Below are 13,610 nucleotides of genomic sequence, written 5' to 3' on the forward strand. Positions count from 1 at the left end.
GACTCAGCACCCGGCTGAATTAGCCATTCAGGGTCCATTTTGAAGATCGAAACATGTCTGACTCAGCAGTAGCACTGTCCCTTACTTCACTGCCGAACAGTGACATGTCTTCAGGACATCGGCCTCACAGCTCTGATCCACTTCCTCTTCATAACATGTTTGGCTGCAAACAGCAGTGAGTTTGACACCATCTTCCTCTGGTATGGTGATATTTTCTTATATTTTAGGATTTAATAACTCACCTACAAATAAAAGCTCACACATTTGAATCAGTGACCACATTTAACATAGTCCAATTCCAAAATTAATTAGTCCCAAGTGTCCCGGCTTTGGATTTCATTATCTTTCAGTTCCCTCGGTGATAAGAACATAACAACTGCCCTATTTGCCTTTGATTTTCTGGATCTCCTTGGAGCTGAGGATCAGCATGCCGTTCTTGAAGTGGCCCACCTGACCTGAGGGGGCTGAGCCAGAACCAGAGCTCACCTTCTTCTTCTTGTCCCTGGTGGAGAAAGTAGCAGAGGCAGACACAGGTTTCAACTGCTGAGATGCAACCGAATGACTTAACAGAATGATGAATGTTCCTCAAAAGGAAATGTTTACAGATACATTCAGAAATGACATACTTTTGGTTCTTCTTCTTCTTTTTCTTCAAGTCCTACAGAGCAGGGACAGAATATGAATTTAATAACAAATTGTTTGATTACAGTTGTATGTTTTTCCATCAGTTAAAAAAGAAAAGTGGAACTACATACCTCCTAACCTCTACTGACCGTATAATATATGTAAAATCTGAACAAGCTGGTCATGAATTACTTGTGAGGCTGACTGAAAGTGCAAGTCTTACCGGCAGCACCTCCTCCTTTGCTTTCTGTTTCTTCTCTTTAATCTGCTGTTGCAGCACCTTATAGTTGACATAGTCCTTCTTAGGAGGCTAAATAAAAGATAATAAGCACTATAGGTCACTGAGTTGGCCACTCATCTATTAAAAAGCCTTGATTACAAAAGAGAACTTAGCGGTGCGGTGCTAATTAAATCTGTACAGGTCTTACTCTGGCTCCTAGCATGACCGCTCTGTCCTGTTCAAAGACACGCTGCTGCTCCTTCTTATAGCCTGTGATTCCAAACCGATGGACCTCCAGACGAGCCTGATGCAATCATACACAAATACAGTATGAGGCCATACATACTGTATCATAGTCAACTGCAGGTAAAATCTAATAATCACAGTCCCAATAATTATGTGGCAAGACACTAGAGAAGGCTGCCAGACTGAAAGTTTCTTGTTAAAGACTGCAGAATACATATGCAAATAAATGAGCCCCCAAAACAGAATCTGGTGCATCAACATGAATGTTGCTGCTATCCTCTAGCAGAACATACAGAGTAAACTGTGATAAAACCATCACCTTTTCCAAGTTGAGTTCTTCTAGCTGGTCATTTTGCTTCTTCTCGGTTATCTGAAGGGCCTTGAAGTGAGGACAGCACAGACCCAAAGGCAGCAAAGGCAAGAAGAGAAAAGTGATATGAATGGGTGGTGACAAGAAGAACACGAACAGGGAAGGCTGACTAGGAGTCACATAGTAACAGAGAGGAGATTAGATTTCAAAATATCAATGAGACAAGTTTCCTGGATGAAAACAATGCTGCTTCTGCACAAATGATCTGTGATAGTTCCCTGCAAGTTTCCAGGATGAAAAAAAATGCTGCTTTTGCACAAATGATCTGTGATAGTTCCCTGGTAGTAGTATCAAACAAAAAGAAGTCAGTATTTTTCATTAACCCTGTTGTTGGCACAGGGTTAATGAAAAATATGGACTTATAATATGGCACAGAGAGAGACAGATTTTAGACTAAACCAGAACATAACTTGTAAAAGACCCTTCTGTCATGGATACACATTTTCCAATAAGCTACACTCTGATCTTTACCTATCATCAGTCTATGCTTAACTTTTATAATTGCATAAACAAAGGAAACTTCAGTAACATCGACCTACAGGTATGTTGTCAGGTGCTGGTGTGTGCTTGGTCTTCAGTTTCTTTGTGGGGTCCTGAAATGTCACTACCTCCACCCGGTTCACCTGCTGGATGGTTGGACCTGGGTACGGATATGTCACATCAGAACAGAGAAATGAGTGGTGGAAGACTGGTGTGATTCCTGAAAGCAAACTGAGTCAGTGGAGGACATTAAAGGTCTCTGTGTTGTCACAATGCTACCTACCTGTTTGCTCAGTCTTTGGTTGTTGCTGTGCTATGTGGCCATCAGTGTCTCTGCAAACATCTTTGAATGCAGGGGACTCTTCTTCCTCACATCTTTTTCGTTTTATCTTCTTCTGAGACTTGAGCTTCAGTTTTGATGCCGCTCCATTGCCTTGATCAGTTAGCAACACTTGCATGAGTTCGTTATTTTGGCTGTGCTATTAGCATCCTTTCTCTTAACGACAATGAAATAACATTATATTATGAAATAGCATAGTATTATTATCTGAACTACTTTAATACATAACCTACTAACTTAGCGATGGGGTAAAGTTAACTTAAAGCATAGCTAACTGTCCAGTTGTTTTGGCTACGTTAGCTAACTAGTTAGCTAACATCACTTACCAAAGTCATAAAGCTTATCCAAAACTTGCTCAAGAAACAGACAATCTTCATCTTCCTCTCCGTTTGTCCTTGAGTTCATTGTAAGCTAGTGGTACAAGTAGGTTAACAAAAACGAAGCAAAACAAGCTACTGTTTTGTCAGGACTCATTCAACTCTACCGGCAGTTCACCGTGAATGACAACAAACAGTGAAAACACATGGGACACACGGGTCGAGTTGATCCCTTCTGGCTCCCGTAGTGAAAAATAACAGAAATGGCCGCTCGTACGCTCAAGTTTTTCGTCTGACGTTATCGAATACAAGTGTCATAAAAATAAAAGAGGCGGCACTGTACGAATATCTGTACACATTTAAGTTACTTGGATGCAGCATTTTTGTGTTTGGAAGGTGACAAAGTATGCCATCCAAAACAATTTATTCGGTATGTATGCTTTTGTTACAGGACTAAGCTAATTTAGCTCTCTGCTGTAGCTCAGTGCCCACAATTTGACATTTCATTCAAACAGGTGAATGCCATATTCATACTTATTTTGCTACAACGCATCTGAACTGTTCTGACTTGTGTTTGATATGGATAATAATCTATGCACATTACATTAGTTTAACTGTTTATGTAGCGTCAGTTTTTCCTTGATAATGTTGTTTACGTTAACATAGCTAACTGTCTCCATTGTACATTTTGGGAATACGGATAACTTCATTCCGTTTTCTATTATTGGCAGACTGTTGGTATATTTTCAGGTTTGTTCTGCAAATGTGCGGAATTTGCTACCAGTAAATTTATGTTTGTGGGTCACATCTTTAAATAACTGCCCGATGCCCTGCTTTTTACCCTACATCAGTGTTTTACAATACTGGTCCTCCAGCAGCACTAGCACTCTCCTAGTTGTGCAAAACAGGTGCCACTGGGCTGGAGTCAAAGTCCTTGTCCTTTTCACAATACTTGGCAGTAAAGTTTGTACTCCTGCTTAGTTTGGAATCCTGCTATACTGTCATGGAAATTAACTTTTCTTATGTTGTCAAAGCAAAGAAGGGCGTTTTTGTTTGTACAGCACCTGAAGCAAACCCAGTGTGTTAGAGCATGAAGGTGTTGTATTTAAATGTACTCCTGGGGTGTTTCTGCTTTACTGAATTAGTTTTTAACCATTTTATAGTACTTTATACCTCACTGTGCTTCGGAGGGAAATGTGAAACTTCAAAGTGAGCTTTAATCAGTTGCTATGTTTACAAAACGTATGGATAAAACTACCCAACGTTATATAAAATAGTTAAAATTAGTATGGCTTCAACTAACTGCTGGTTATTTTTGATTAATTGATTAGTTATTCGGTGAAACTGAGGTAGTGAATTGTTGACATAATTTCCTAGAGCCAAATTTGATGTTGTAATAGTTTTCTGTGTGCTCACCCAGTAGTTCACAACCCAACAGTATTCAGTTTACAACAGTGTAAAGCTAGATAAAGTGGTAAATACTTGCACTGGAAAAAAGTTTTGTCAATTTTGTTGATGCTGATGTTTTTCTGTTGATCATCTGATAAAATTAGCTGCACCTCCAAAAGGTACAAATTGATACTGTTGTGCTTTTAAAGGTAAGAGTTTGAATGCTTGATTTGATTTTGAACCTTCACTTGAGTATCTTTACTGTATTTTAGTATTCCTTTTTTTTCATTATTGTTTTGTTCCTATCTAAATACCACAGAAAGGCTCATTTTGTGAGGTGTGATTTGTCAGTAACACATCACTTGTCAATATCTGGTCACCCCATAATGCTTATTTCTTCTGAGGTAAAAATCTCTAAAGCCACAGAACTTGGTCTAGCACCAGGCTGGATCAGATCTAGCACCAGCACTCTCACCTTTCAGTGAAAGTGTGGAACATATCGCAACCAATTATGAGTTTATGTAACTGCTTGGTACTGTGAATTTGGCAGTAAAAATGTATGTTTAAATGTTTCATGGCTACAGTGTATTTTTAACATAGTGTGATGTTTTTCTTTCTTCAGCATAGAGACCCTATGCTGAAGAAAAGAGATGACTTTGAGGACATTTTGGAGGAGAGGAGGAACTCCAGTGACCTGAGATACGCTCTCAGATGTTATACTCCTGTTCTTTACAAAGGAGTGCCTCCCATTAAAGCCAGCATGTTAAAGAGTATGGTGCTTCAGTCTGGCCAGATACGCTACATCATCAGTCAGGTAAATCAGAGGTTTTGTTACAGGACTTTTCCATCTTGATTTGGACACTCAGTGATTAGACTGCTAAATCATGATTTGCCCCAAATCACATACAGTATATAGGAAGTTACAGGGTAATACTATATCTTGAACTGTCTAGGTTTCCAAAGAGATGGGCAGGGCTAATGATGACATTTTGGAGGAGGCGTCAGCCATCTTGGACGAGATGGCTCAACGCCTGCAGCTTAGCACCGTTCGCTTCTTCGTCTTCACACTCAGCAAAGTCTTTAAAATCTTGTTCAGGAACATCTGTGTCAATGAAGAGGGCATTCAGAGAGTGAGTATGCACACTGACCAGACCATAAGGCCAAAATGTCTGTGAAAAGGTTAAAAATTGTGGAAGTACATGATGTCCGACTTGCACACATACACACACTCATAGTTTTTCTTTGCTTTGTTGTTAGCTCCAACAGGCCATTCAGGAGCATCCTGTTGTTCTCTTACCCAGTCACCGCAGTTACATGGACTTCCTGCTGGTGTCGTACATCATGTACACCTACGATCTGGCACTACCTGTCATTGCTGCTGGCATGGGTAAGCTTTGGAAAGAACAGGAGGGTATACGCTGGGTTATCAGTTTATTAGGTACATGTTAAATAAATAGTAAACTTTTAATGTGTGGGTTTGTTGGCTCAGTGTCGGAGAAGTGTACATTTTGTTGAAGATGTAGACTGCGTTATACTAAAAGGTGTTTAATTTTTGGTCCGCCCCAATCTTGTATGTCACTGCAGACTTCATTGGGATGAAGTTTATTGGGGAGATGCTACGGATGTCTGGAGCGTTCTTCCTTCGGAGGTCATTTGGTGGAGACAAACTGTATTGGGCTGTATTCTCAGAGTATGTCAAGACTATGGTCAAGGTGAGGATACCTTTCTGTCATTAGGGAGAGATGGTGGCATTTGTTTTTTTTGAAAGCCCTGTTCCATATTTGGTGCACAGCGCCCAGTGATAGAGGGTGAACATAATCCATACAACGTCTGTGACATAAGTAATTATTTCTGTAAGATGCAGATCTTTGTGAGAGAATTAACATTCGTGTATTTTTTAACTCCAGAATGGAGTTGCACCAGTTGAATTTTTCCTGGAGGGAACCCGAAGCAGAACGTGCAAGTCTTTGACTCCAAAATTAGGTGAGGAACAAGTTCTTAGCAGAAGTCCGATTTTTGATGAGCCCCAGATGAGATGCTGTGATTTTGTTTTTCTGTTTTTTTTTTTTTTTTCTCAGTTTCTTATTAAAGCATACAGTGTATATCGAGGGTCTAAGAACTGAGGCTGTTCCATGCTGTACAGATTATCTTTTTTTCCTCCTTGGGGCAGATTTGTGATGTGTGATATTAGGCTACAATAACAAAATTGACAATACAACAAAAACGTGAAAAAGGTTTTTCAACATGATTCTACAAATGTTCCAGGTTTCTGTAGTGCAACCCATTTTCACTGTGACCATTCCTTTTTTGACAGTCCTCCTCATTTTTTTCTTGTCTTTCAGGTCTGTTGAATATAGTGATGGATCCATTCCTCAAAGGGGAGGTGTTTGATATTAGCTTGGTCCCTATCAGTATCAGCTATGAGAGGATCTTAGAGGAACCACTCTATGCCAGAGAACTGCTGGGTGTCCCCAAACCCAAAGAGTCCACTTCAGTGAGTCACTTCAACACCTGGCCTGTGTATATAGAAATAAATAAACTGCTGCTATTTGTGGTCGTGTATAGTAAAAGCTGTAAAAATGTAGAAGTTATATTTTGCAGCCTGAAAAAAGCATGCATGTACTTACTAAAGTCTGCTCTGCTCCTCTTGTTCACTCTTCTTTGTAGGGCCTGTTTAAAGCCAGAAAAGTCCTCAATGAAGACTATGGCAGTATCCACGTGTACTTTGGTCAGCCTGTGTCACTCAGAAGTATAGCTGAGGGAAGAGTTAACCGCTGCCAGTTCAACCTGATACCAAGGTAAACTATGCAAACGCTGGGGACTATACAACGCTGCTTTTCTACTGCAGGATCTTACCTTTACCTGGAGCCTCCCACAACCTGAAACTGTTGGGCAAAGGTGATTTATTTCTGCTTTGTTTTCCACTTTATTTACAAACCTGGCAGGATCAGTTGTATGTCATTGAAAAGGCAGCACAGTGGGACTGGTGTCATCATGTGCCCATTTTGTGGTCCGTATTGTTCTTCATTATAAAAGTAGTCCTCCTACATGTACACACAGAAGAGAAGTGAAAATCAGAAAGTACAATTTAAGCCCCTGTAGTGTAAAAGGGGCACAAAATCAGCACTAAGACAGTTGCAGTCTCATGCATACACTCTCCAGACCATACAGTAGGTATGGGTCTCAGCTAACTGAAATAATTGACACTACTGTACATTATGAGTTGTGTATTGGGAGTCTGACTATGTTAATCCACACTTAAAGGTCAGCGTTCATGTAACATTTCCAAACTAAATGTTTGTGTAGCTGTTTGAAAAGTCGCTCCCCAGTGTGTTCAGTTTTCACATTTCCAGAATGTCTTTGATCAGTTTACATCTTGACTTAATGCACTGTTTCTGCAGAGCAGTACTCTCGTGGGGATTTATCAAACCCAAGTTAAACACTGTACAGTGTGCACGTCTGGTGGATTATCCAGCTGTGAACATGGATTAACTGTAAACTTTCCATTTCCAGACACATCCCCAGGAAGCCCAGTGAGGAGATCCACAACTTTGTCAATGACTCTGCCTACAGGCTGGTACGGGCGCAAGAGGAGAACATGGTCCTGAAGCCGTGGGCCCTACTGGCCTCTCTGCTGCTCCAGAACCACCACCAGGACCAGAAGATGGAGCAGACACAAGGGATTGCACTGGACAAGCTGACTGAACAGGCTCTGTGGCTCAGGGATGTTTCCCGACAGTACGGAGCTTTCCTCCTCTGGCCTGGTACAGTATGAGCCCAGTCCTCCCTGTTAACAGGCAGATTCAGTGCTGTCACAGTGAGACTGAAGACTCTGTGTGCTCCACTGTGCTGACTAACAAGTGGCTTCTGTTAAAATCAGATGCTGTATTTGAGCAAGAGAATTGTGCTGGGACAAGGCATTTATTGAATAGCCAAACTATTAATAAGCTATACTGTGCAACACGCTACTACAGGTGTGTACCATAAGAGTCCATTTTGAGACAATATTACTGGAAATGAAATGTTTATAGAGAATTACTTAATTACAAAAATGTAAACAGTTTTATATTAGTTTTATACTTTAGACTTAGAATATTTTATCACTTATAAATACAGTCAAGAGACTAAGATGCATCTATGTAGCGTTTAGAAGTGTAGACATAAGATGGTTGTTGATGGCTTCCTTGTCTGTATGAAGTCATAGTTCCATCTGTTTGTAGACTGTTTTGTGAACTCAAGAACCAAAAAGGTGCAAGCTTAAACATAAATCCACAAGTCCTTTATGTGAAGTAGATGATGTACTGTAATTAGATTTAAATAATGGTCTGCACAGATTTGCATACTGAATTAGTGTGAGACTACATGTCGCTGTCATTGAATGGTTCGGCAGTGTTGGTACCTTTTTGTTTTTCACACAACTGACAGTCTTGTGCGGCGGCAGGTCCATTAACTGCTCTCTCCCTTTCATCTTTGTCTCGTCCTCATCAGTTCTGTCTATTCTGACTTTTATTTTCTCCTTCAGACCACATGCCTCCATCAGAAATAGTCTCCTCCAGTCTTTCTCTGCATCAAGGCCTAGTGAGGATCTCTGAGGGAAGAGTCCACCTGGCGTTGGAACAAGGTTGGATTTTTCTGCCTTGATTTGTGTATATATGTTTCTGTATCCCTTTTCATTCCTTGTAATATCAGCACTGTCCTGCAAAGTTCAGTAAGGATACAGTTTAGACATCCAGTTGTCTCTCAGATTTACTTACAGTAGAGTAGAACCAGTACAAGGACAACATTTCATTGTGACACTGATAAAGTTGAGGACAGTGTCCTTGAAAAGGGAACATACTGTAGCTGTGTGAAGAAAGTGTTCAGCAACAAGTGAGACAAAGATGATTGTGTGATTGTACATCTTGTCTTGAAGCAGGAAGAAAAGCAGGGCCAGGGGAGCCTCAAGGCGCTGTCACCCCAGAGGAGGAGCTCTGGAGTCAGGCAGTCATCGTACTCTCCTGTGCCTCCTACAGGAACCAGGCTATGCACATCTTCCTCCGGCCAGCGCTGCTAGCCTCCGCCATCCACGCTGCCACCTCCAACAAAAAACGTACGACTGACACCGGTTTGCCTGTTTACATGTGCTGCTCTCTTCTTGCTGAATCATTATAATAAACTAATTAACATTACAGGTGATTAAGTAAAGAGAGAAAAACACAAACTGTGTAATTTAGCAGTTTTATTTTAACATCACTTTCTGGAATTTATCAATTTGACAGAAGAATGTGCTTGGATAAATATAATTTGAACTCTGTGTGTAACAGAGAATGGGATGAATACCTTTCATAGCCACTGTGCAGTATGTGGAGTTTTAGTGTAAATATGTGAAACTCTTAACTTTGACAAAGGAGTTCAGCCAGTTCAACTTCAGAAGAGAAAGGCAAAAAAAAACTCTTTTCAGCTTTTTCATGGACTTTTGTGCCAGTAAACAAACTTACACAGATAGTGTTGATACTAAATATGGAAAGTACATGTTTTCATGTCATTGTGTGTTTTCCAGAGGAGGTCTTCAACACTTTCAGCTTCCTGAGAAACATGTTCTCCAATGAGTTCATCCTCTGTCCAGGCGCTACAGTGCAGGTGAGGAACATCAATTATAAATAAATGTTTAAATGTAGGAAATTTTATTCTTTACTCTTGTTACGTGCCTTGTAGGACTTTGAGGAGGCCTGTTACCTGCTAATGAAGACCGGAGCGCTGCAGGCCAGCCAGCAGGAGCTTGTGGTGACAGAGAAAGGGCACAGAACACTGGCCTTTCTCACCAGTATGCTTGACCCATTCTTACAAGGATACCAGGTGTGTGAGACAAACGCAGTGTGGTTTAGAAAACTACTCAGGTGGGTCACATTTTCTCTACAGATGGTAGTGTGCACATCCACTCCAGTAGTTAGGCCCTTCCATGACGACTGTTGAGGGTGAATTTTTATATAACTCACCTGTTTAAATTATATTCAGGCTTCATTTAATTAAGGACATGGTAATTTTTGAGTGACAATTTACATCAAATATTAAGTTTCAGTGAGTAGGATATGATTCTGCAAGTCATGCAGTGTGCAATAGCAAGCTGTTTGTATCATGTTATGAAAGCTCAGTATAGTTATGTTCTTACTTGGACTTAAATTCAGTTCCAGGCAGCATTCAGCATTTCTTTAGGCACATAGATTTATACAGTATATGTACACATGCATTATTTGCACAAATTATAATATGTACAAATGTCAAACATTTGAAATCAGTGCTTGTTTTTAAATGGATCTTGCAGCACAGAACAGTTGGGGTGTGTTACACTATAGATGTCCTCTAGAGGTCGCTGTTAACACATCAGCAGTGTTAATAGCTGTGTGTGTGTGTGTGTGGGGGGTCCCAGGTGGTGTGCAGGTTCCTGTGTGAAGAGGCCACTGAGAATTTGACAGAAAAACAGTTTATTCCATCCATCCGGAAGTTCATCGTGAAACTTCTTCTATCAGGTTTCTTTCTCTAAGAGTTTATTTTTCTATTACTTCTGGCTGTGCTTTCACATTACCCTTCAACCAAACTGACTGAGAGTTGTATATGTATTATCCAGGTAGTCTAAGATACACCGAAGTGTTGTCGTTTGACCTCCAGAAGAACGCTCTGGCAGCTTTGCTAAGACTTGGAGCTGTACAGAAAATCAAAGGGTATGTTGGTTTTGAAAGTCCTTGTGTCTGTGCTTGGTTTGATTGGCTGAAGCAAGAAATACAAGCTAAAAATGTATTCTTCATATACCTTCTGTTCTTTAGACCATCAATTCAGATAGGAAAACTCAAAATAAGCATTAACTGGGCAAAAAAACGATGCGACAATAGCAAAAGACACTATGGCAAAACTGTTTTGGGAAAAAATAAAATTAGCTGAAAATCCACCAAGAAGCTGTAGTGCTAAGAATAACAACACTAATCCTTAGTCAATCCACTGAAAATGCTATTAAAATTTTTCATTGGAACTACTTTAGAACAAAGAACTCAGCTGTAGTTGTTTAGTTATCTTGAATGCTGACTTGTTTTGTGCTGAAAGTAACGTGCACTTCAATGCTTTTACTTCAGAGCAGAGCAGGAGACTTTAAAGGTGAACACGGTGATGGTGAACTCACTGGAAGACACTTTAGGTAAGAAGCACACAGCTGGAGCCTAAACACCAGCAGGGGTAAACAGTGTTTTGGTTATTGTCTGGCTTTTAAAACAAATCTCAAATTTGTGTGTTTGTCTAGGGGGAAAACTCCCCACTCAGAACGCCGTCATCGCTCGGCTATAATTTACCCACCCCATTTAGCCGAGGTGTTGAATTTTTTTCATGCATTGATGAACCGTGAAGATGTCTTGGTGCTTCTCTGCACTGTACGGTTCGATTTGGCCCGGCTTACCACAAAGGCAGTCCAGCCTGCTCTCTATGAGAGATGGAACAAACGCCATCTGGAGACAGCTCAACCCGTTTTACTTTCTTTTTCTTCAGACTCGGTGTTCTCATAACTTCTCCTTTCAAGATGCCCTTTTCTTTCTGAGGTTGTTCTATTAAAAAATGTTTTATATGCATACATAAAACTGGAGGATGAGTAAGGCCATTGAAGGCATATTGCTAAGCTTATTTGATTCATTCTGAATAACTGACCTTTTGCAGTTATGATCAGCTTGTAAAAGCTTTTGGATGTGCCAAATCCACTCAGGATAGTGGCAGTTCTCCATTAATGCATTGGGTATGTATCCTCTAACACTCAGCAGGGTTTTTCACTTTGTTATTTTCAGTCTGAGCTTCAGACTGTGTCTGTTACTGCTAGTCCCTTAGTCTTGTCTCTCTTATTGAGCACTTTAATGTGATGTGGGCCTATCTGTTAGCTCTTTTCCCCTTACATTTTCAGTTTTTGTACAACAAGAGTAGTTAAAATTGCTGGATAAGAAAATTTGAGTGGTTACATATCAGGTTTTGGTAAAATCTATATTCTTTTTGTACTGTGTGAACTAAAAAGTTTATATATGCGAGTTGAACTTGCCACATACACAAAGCCAGCTTCAAAAACAGCTGGTGCAAGGTGTCAGTGTTGGATTTAATCCACCCTGGTTCAAGTTTGTCGCCCAGCCATTACTCCAGACAAAGGACTACATTAATCTTTGTTTATATAGTGGAGATAATACTACAAGTCTAATGGCAGTGTTACACAGTCGCCACCCTCCTTACACTACCAGCTATACCAAAGGAATAAGTTTGTCATTTTTGTTCATTGTTTCCTTATGTTCTCAAGTCACATAGTTACATATATTGCAGTTTATAATCCAGCCTTCATTTATATTCAAAGAAATAGTACACACTTTGTATTGTTTTGTTACAAGGGAAGGAAAAATAAACTGAAACAGCAGTAACTGTGACACAGAGACTCAGAGGAACTATGCTGATTACACACAAGAAGCTTGAGAAGTGTCAGACCAACAGGTGATTTTCTTTTGTGTGTGTGAGACTCAGGATTACCCACTTAGCTGACATGTTCAAAAGGGAATCATTTTACAGCAGTGATGCCAGATTAAAACTAGATTGGTTTAAAGATCCTTATATTGAAGTTATTTATTTGAGTTATTCAGTAAATCCTGTTACCTTGAAATCACATCTCAGTGTCGCTACAGGCAGAGCTGCTTAGGGGGCAGAAAACGTCTAAACCTCAAAGTAGAGCACACAGGCTCCTCGATATGGTAATTTCAGACTGATCCCCCCCCCAAAAAAAATCTCTTTTGGCTGCAGGAACATTTCTAGGAACCGTAGACATTTTGAGATACTGAGAAAAGTTATTTTTGTCAAATTTTGTGTAAAAGGGAGACCTCGCTTTGGATTTTTATAGGCTGCACTATTTGTGCATGGGCCTCTAAACCAGCTAACTCTCGTGTTAAAAGGTTCCACTCTCTTCTCCTTTTGAAAAACTATATTGGTAGTAGTTTCTCACACCGGTGTTCTGGTCTGGTGGAAAAGACGGGGCATCATCTGATTTTTCACAGACCAAATGCTCATCTGAACAGTTGCTAATGATGGAAGAAATCTAATGCTTCTGCTTTTACAGTAAATAATCACTGTACCAAAATACCAAAGACATATTTGAGGTAATTTAGAAACAGTCTCTTTACTACACAGTTTGGCCACATTTATTCTTAGCAACTTTATTTTCAAGTGAAAATTAAATTAAACGTTCAGCTCAAATGCATCTTTGATACAGTTCTTCCAAAAGTTAATGAGCGTTTCTAACATATCTAAGTTATTTTTAGCAGTATTGACCTAAGTTTTCATTAGAATGTCTTTAGTGTACCTGGCTCCTCTCTGAACATCGAGCCAGGTTGTTTAATGTGTACTAATGTTTGTTTTATTTTTTTACTAGCCATGCTAACCTGCTGAAGATATAAATGTTCACACATTAATATAAAATACCACCACTGTCTTTTGTTAATCACATCCACCAGAAGCTAAACTTTTGCTCTTTAAACACTTGCTCTTAGGCTTCACTCACTAAGGATGATTCAACCGATAACAAAGCAGTTATGCATTAAAGAAACGGTTGTAGAACAACAGTCTGGGTGTCAACGTCATTCAAAG

The 13,610-nt window shown here is 39.9% G+C and overlaps 2 protein-coding genes across 3 annotated transcripts; one reads left to right on the plus strand and one right to left on the minus strand.

The window, feature by feature from the left end:
• Nucleotides 1–9: 9 nt before the first annotated feature.
• Nucleotides 10–2,789, minus strand: fsaf1 (40S small subunit processome assembly factor 1). The gene is made up of 8 exons (XM_020615367.1): nucleotides 2,607–2,789; nucleotides 2,224–2,373; nucleotides 2,000–2,100; nucleotides 1,410–1,469; nucleotides 1,053–1,148; nucleotides 848–934; nucleotides 627–658; nucleotides 10–502 (listed from the first exon to the last, which is right to left on the minus strand). The coding sequence occupies exons 1-8, from the start codon at nucleotides 2,683–2,685 to the stop codon at nucleotides 382–384; spliced, it is 726 nt and encodes a 241-aa protein (XP_020471023.1). The 5' UTR covers nucleotides 2,686–2,789; the 3' UTR covers nucleotides 10–381.
• A 53-nt stretch (nucleotides 2,790–2,842) lies between these two features.
• Nucleotides 2,843–12,749, plus strand: gnpat (glyceronephosphate O-acyltransferase). 2 transcript variants are annotated; one of them, XM_020615366.1, is made up of 17 exons: nucleotides 2,843–3,027; nucleotides 4,609–4,800; nucleotides 4,940–5,116; nucleotides 5,244–5,373; nucleotides 5,571–5,698; nucleotides 5,894–5,969; nucleotides 6,329–6,480; nucleotides 6,654–6,784; nucleotides 7,500–7,750; nucleotides 8,509–8,607; nucleotides 8,902–9,075; nucleotides 9,526–9,605; nucleotides 9,681–9,821; nucleotides 10,393–10,492; nucleotides 10,591–10,684; nucleotides 11,090–11,151; nucleotides 11,254–12,749. In XM_020615366.1, exons 1-17 carry the CDS (start codon nucleotides 3,004–3,006, stop codon nucleotides 11,295–11,297), a joined length of 2,055 nt encoding a protein of 684 aa, XP_020471022.1. In that variant the 5' UTR covers nucleotides 2,843–3,003; the 3' UTR covers nucleotides 11,298–12,749. The 2 variants fall into 2 exon arrangements, with proteins under 2 accessions (XP_020471022.1, XP_020471021.1); XM_020615365.1 differs by having other exon boundaries at nucleotides 2,845–3,027; nucleotides 8,899–9,075.
• Nucleotides 12,750–13,610: the final 861 nt, after the last annotated feature.

Source organism: Monopterus albus, unplaced genomic scaffold (assembly GCF_001952655.1).
Source record: "Monopterus albus unplaced genomic scaffold, M_albus_1.0 scaffold164.1, whole genome shotgun sequence".
Lineage (NCBI taxonomy): Eukaryota > Metazoa > Chordata > Actinopteri > Synbranchiformes > Synbranchidae > Monopterus > Monopterus albus.

Coding starts and splice junctions, on each gene's coding strand:
- fsaf1 (XM_020615367.1), bottom strand. CDS start 2,685: ATGAACTCAAGGACAAACGGAGAGGAAGATGAAGATTGTCTGTTTCTT. Junction 935..1,052: donor CGGTCATGCTAGGAGCCAGA/GTAAGACCTGTA, acceptor TCTTTTATTTAG/CCTCCTAAGAAGGACTATGT. Junction 659..847: donor CAAAGGAGGAGGTGCTGCCG/GTAAGACTTGCA, acceptor CCTGCTCTGTAG/GACTTGAAGAAAAAGAAGAA.
- gnpat (XM_020615365.1), top strand. CDS start 3,004: ATGCCATCCAAAACAATTTATTCG. Junction 6,481..6,653: donor AACCCAAAGAGTCCACTTCA/GTGAGTCACTTC, acceptor TCTTCTTTGTAG/GGCCTGTTTAAAGCCAGAAA. Junction 9,822..10,392: donor CATTCTTACAAGGATACCAG/GTGTGTGAGACA, acceptor GGGGGGTCCCAG/GTGGTGTGCAGGTTCCTGTG.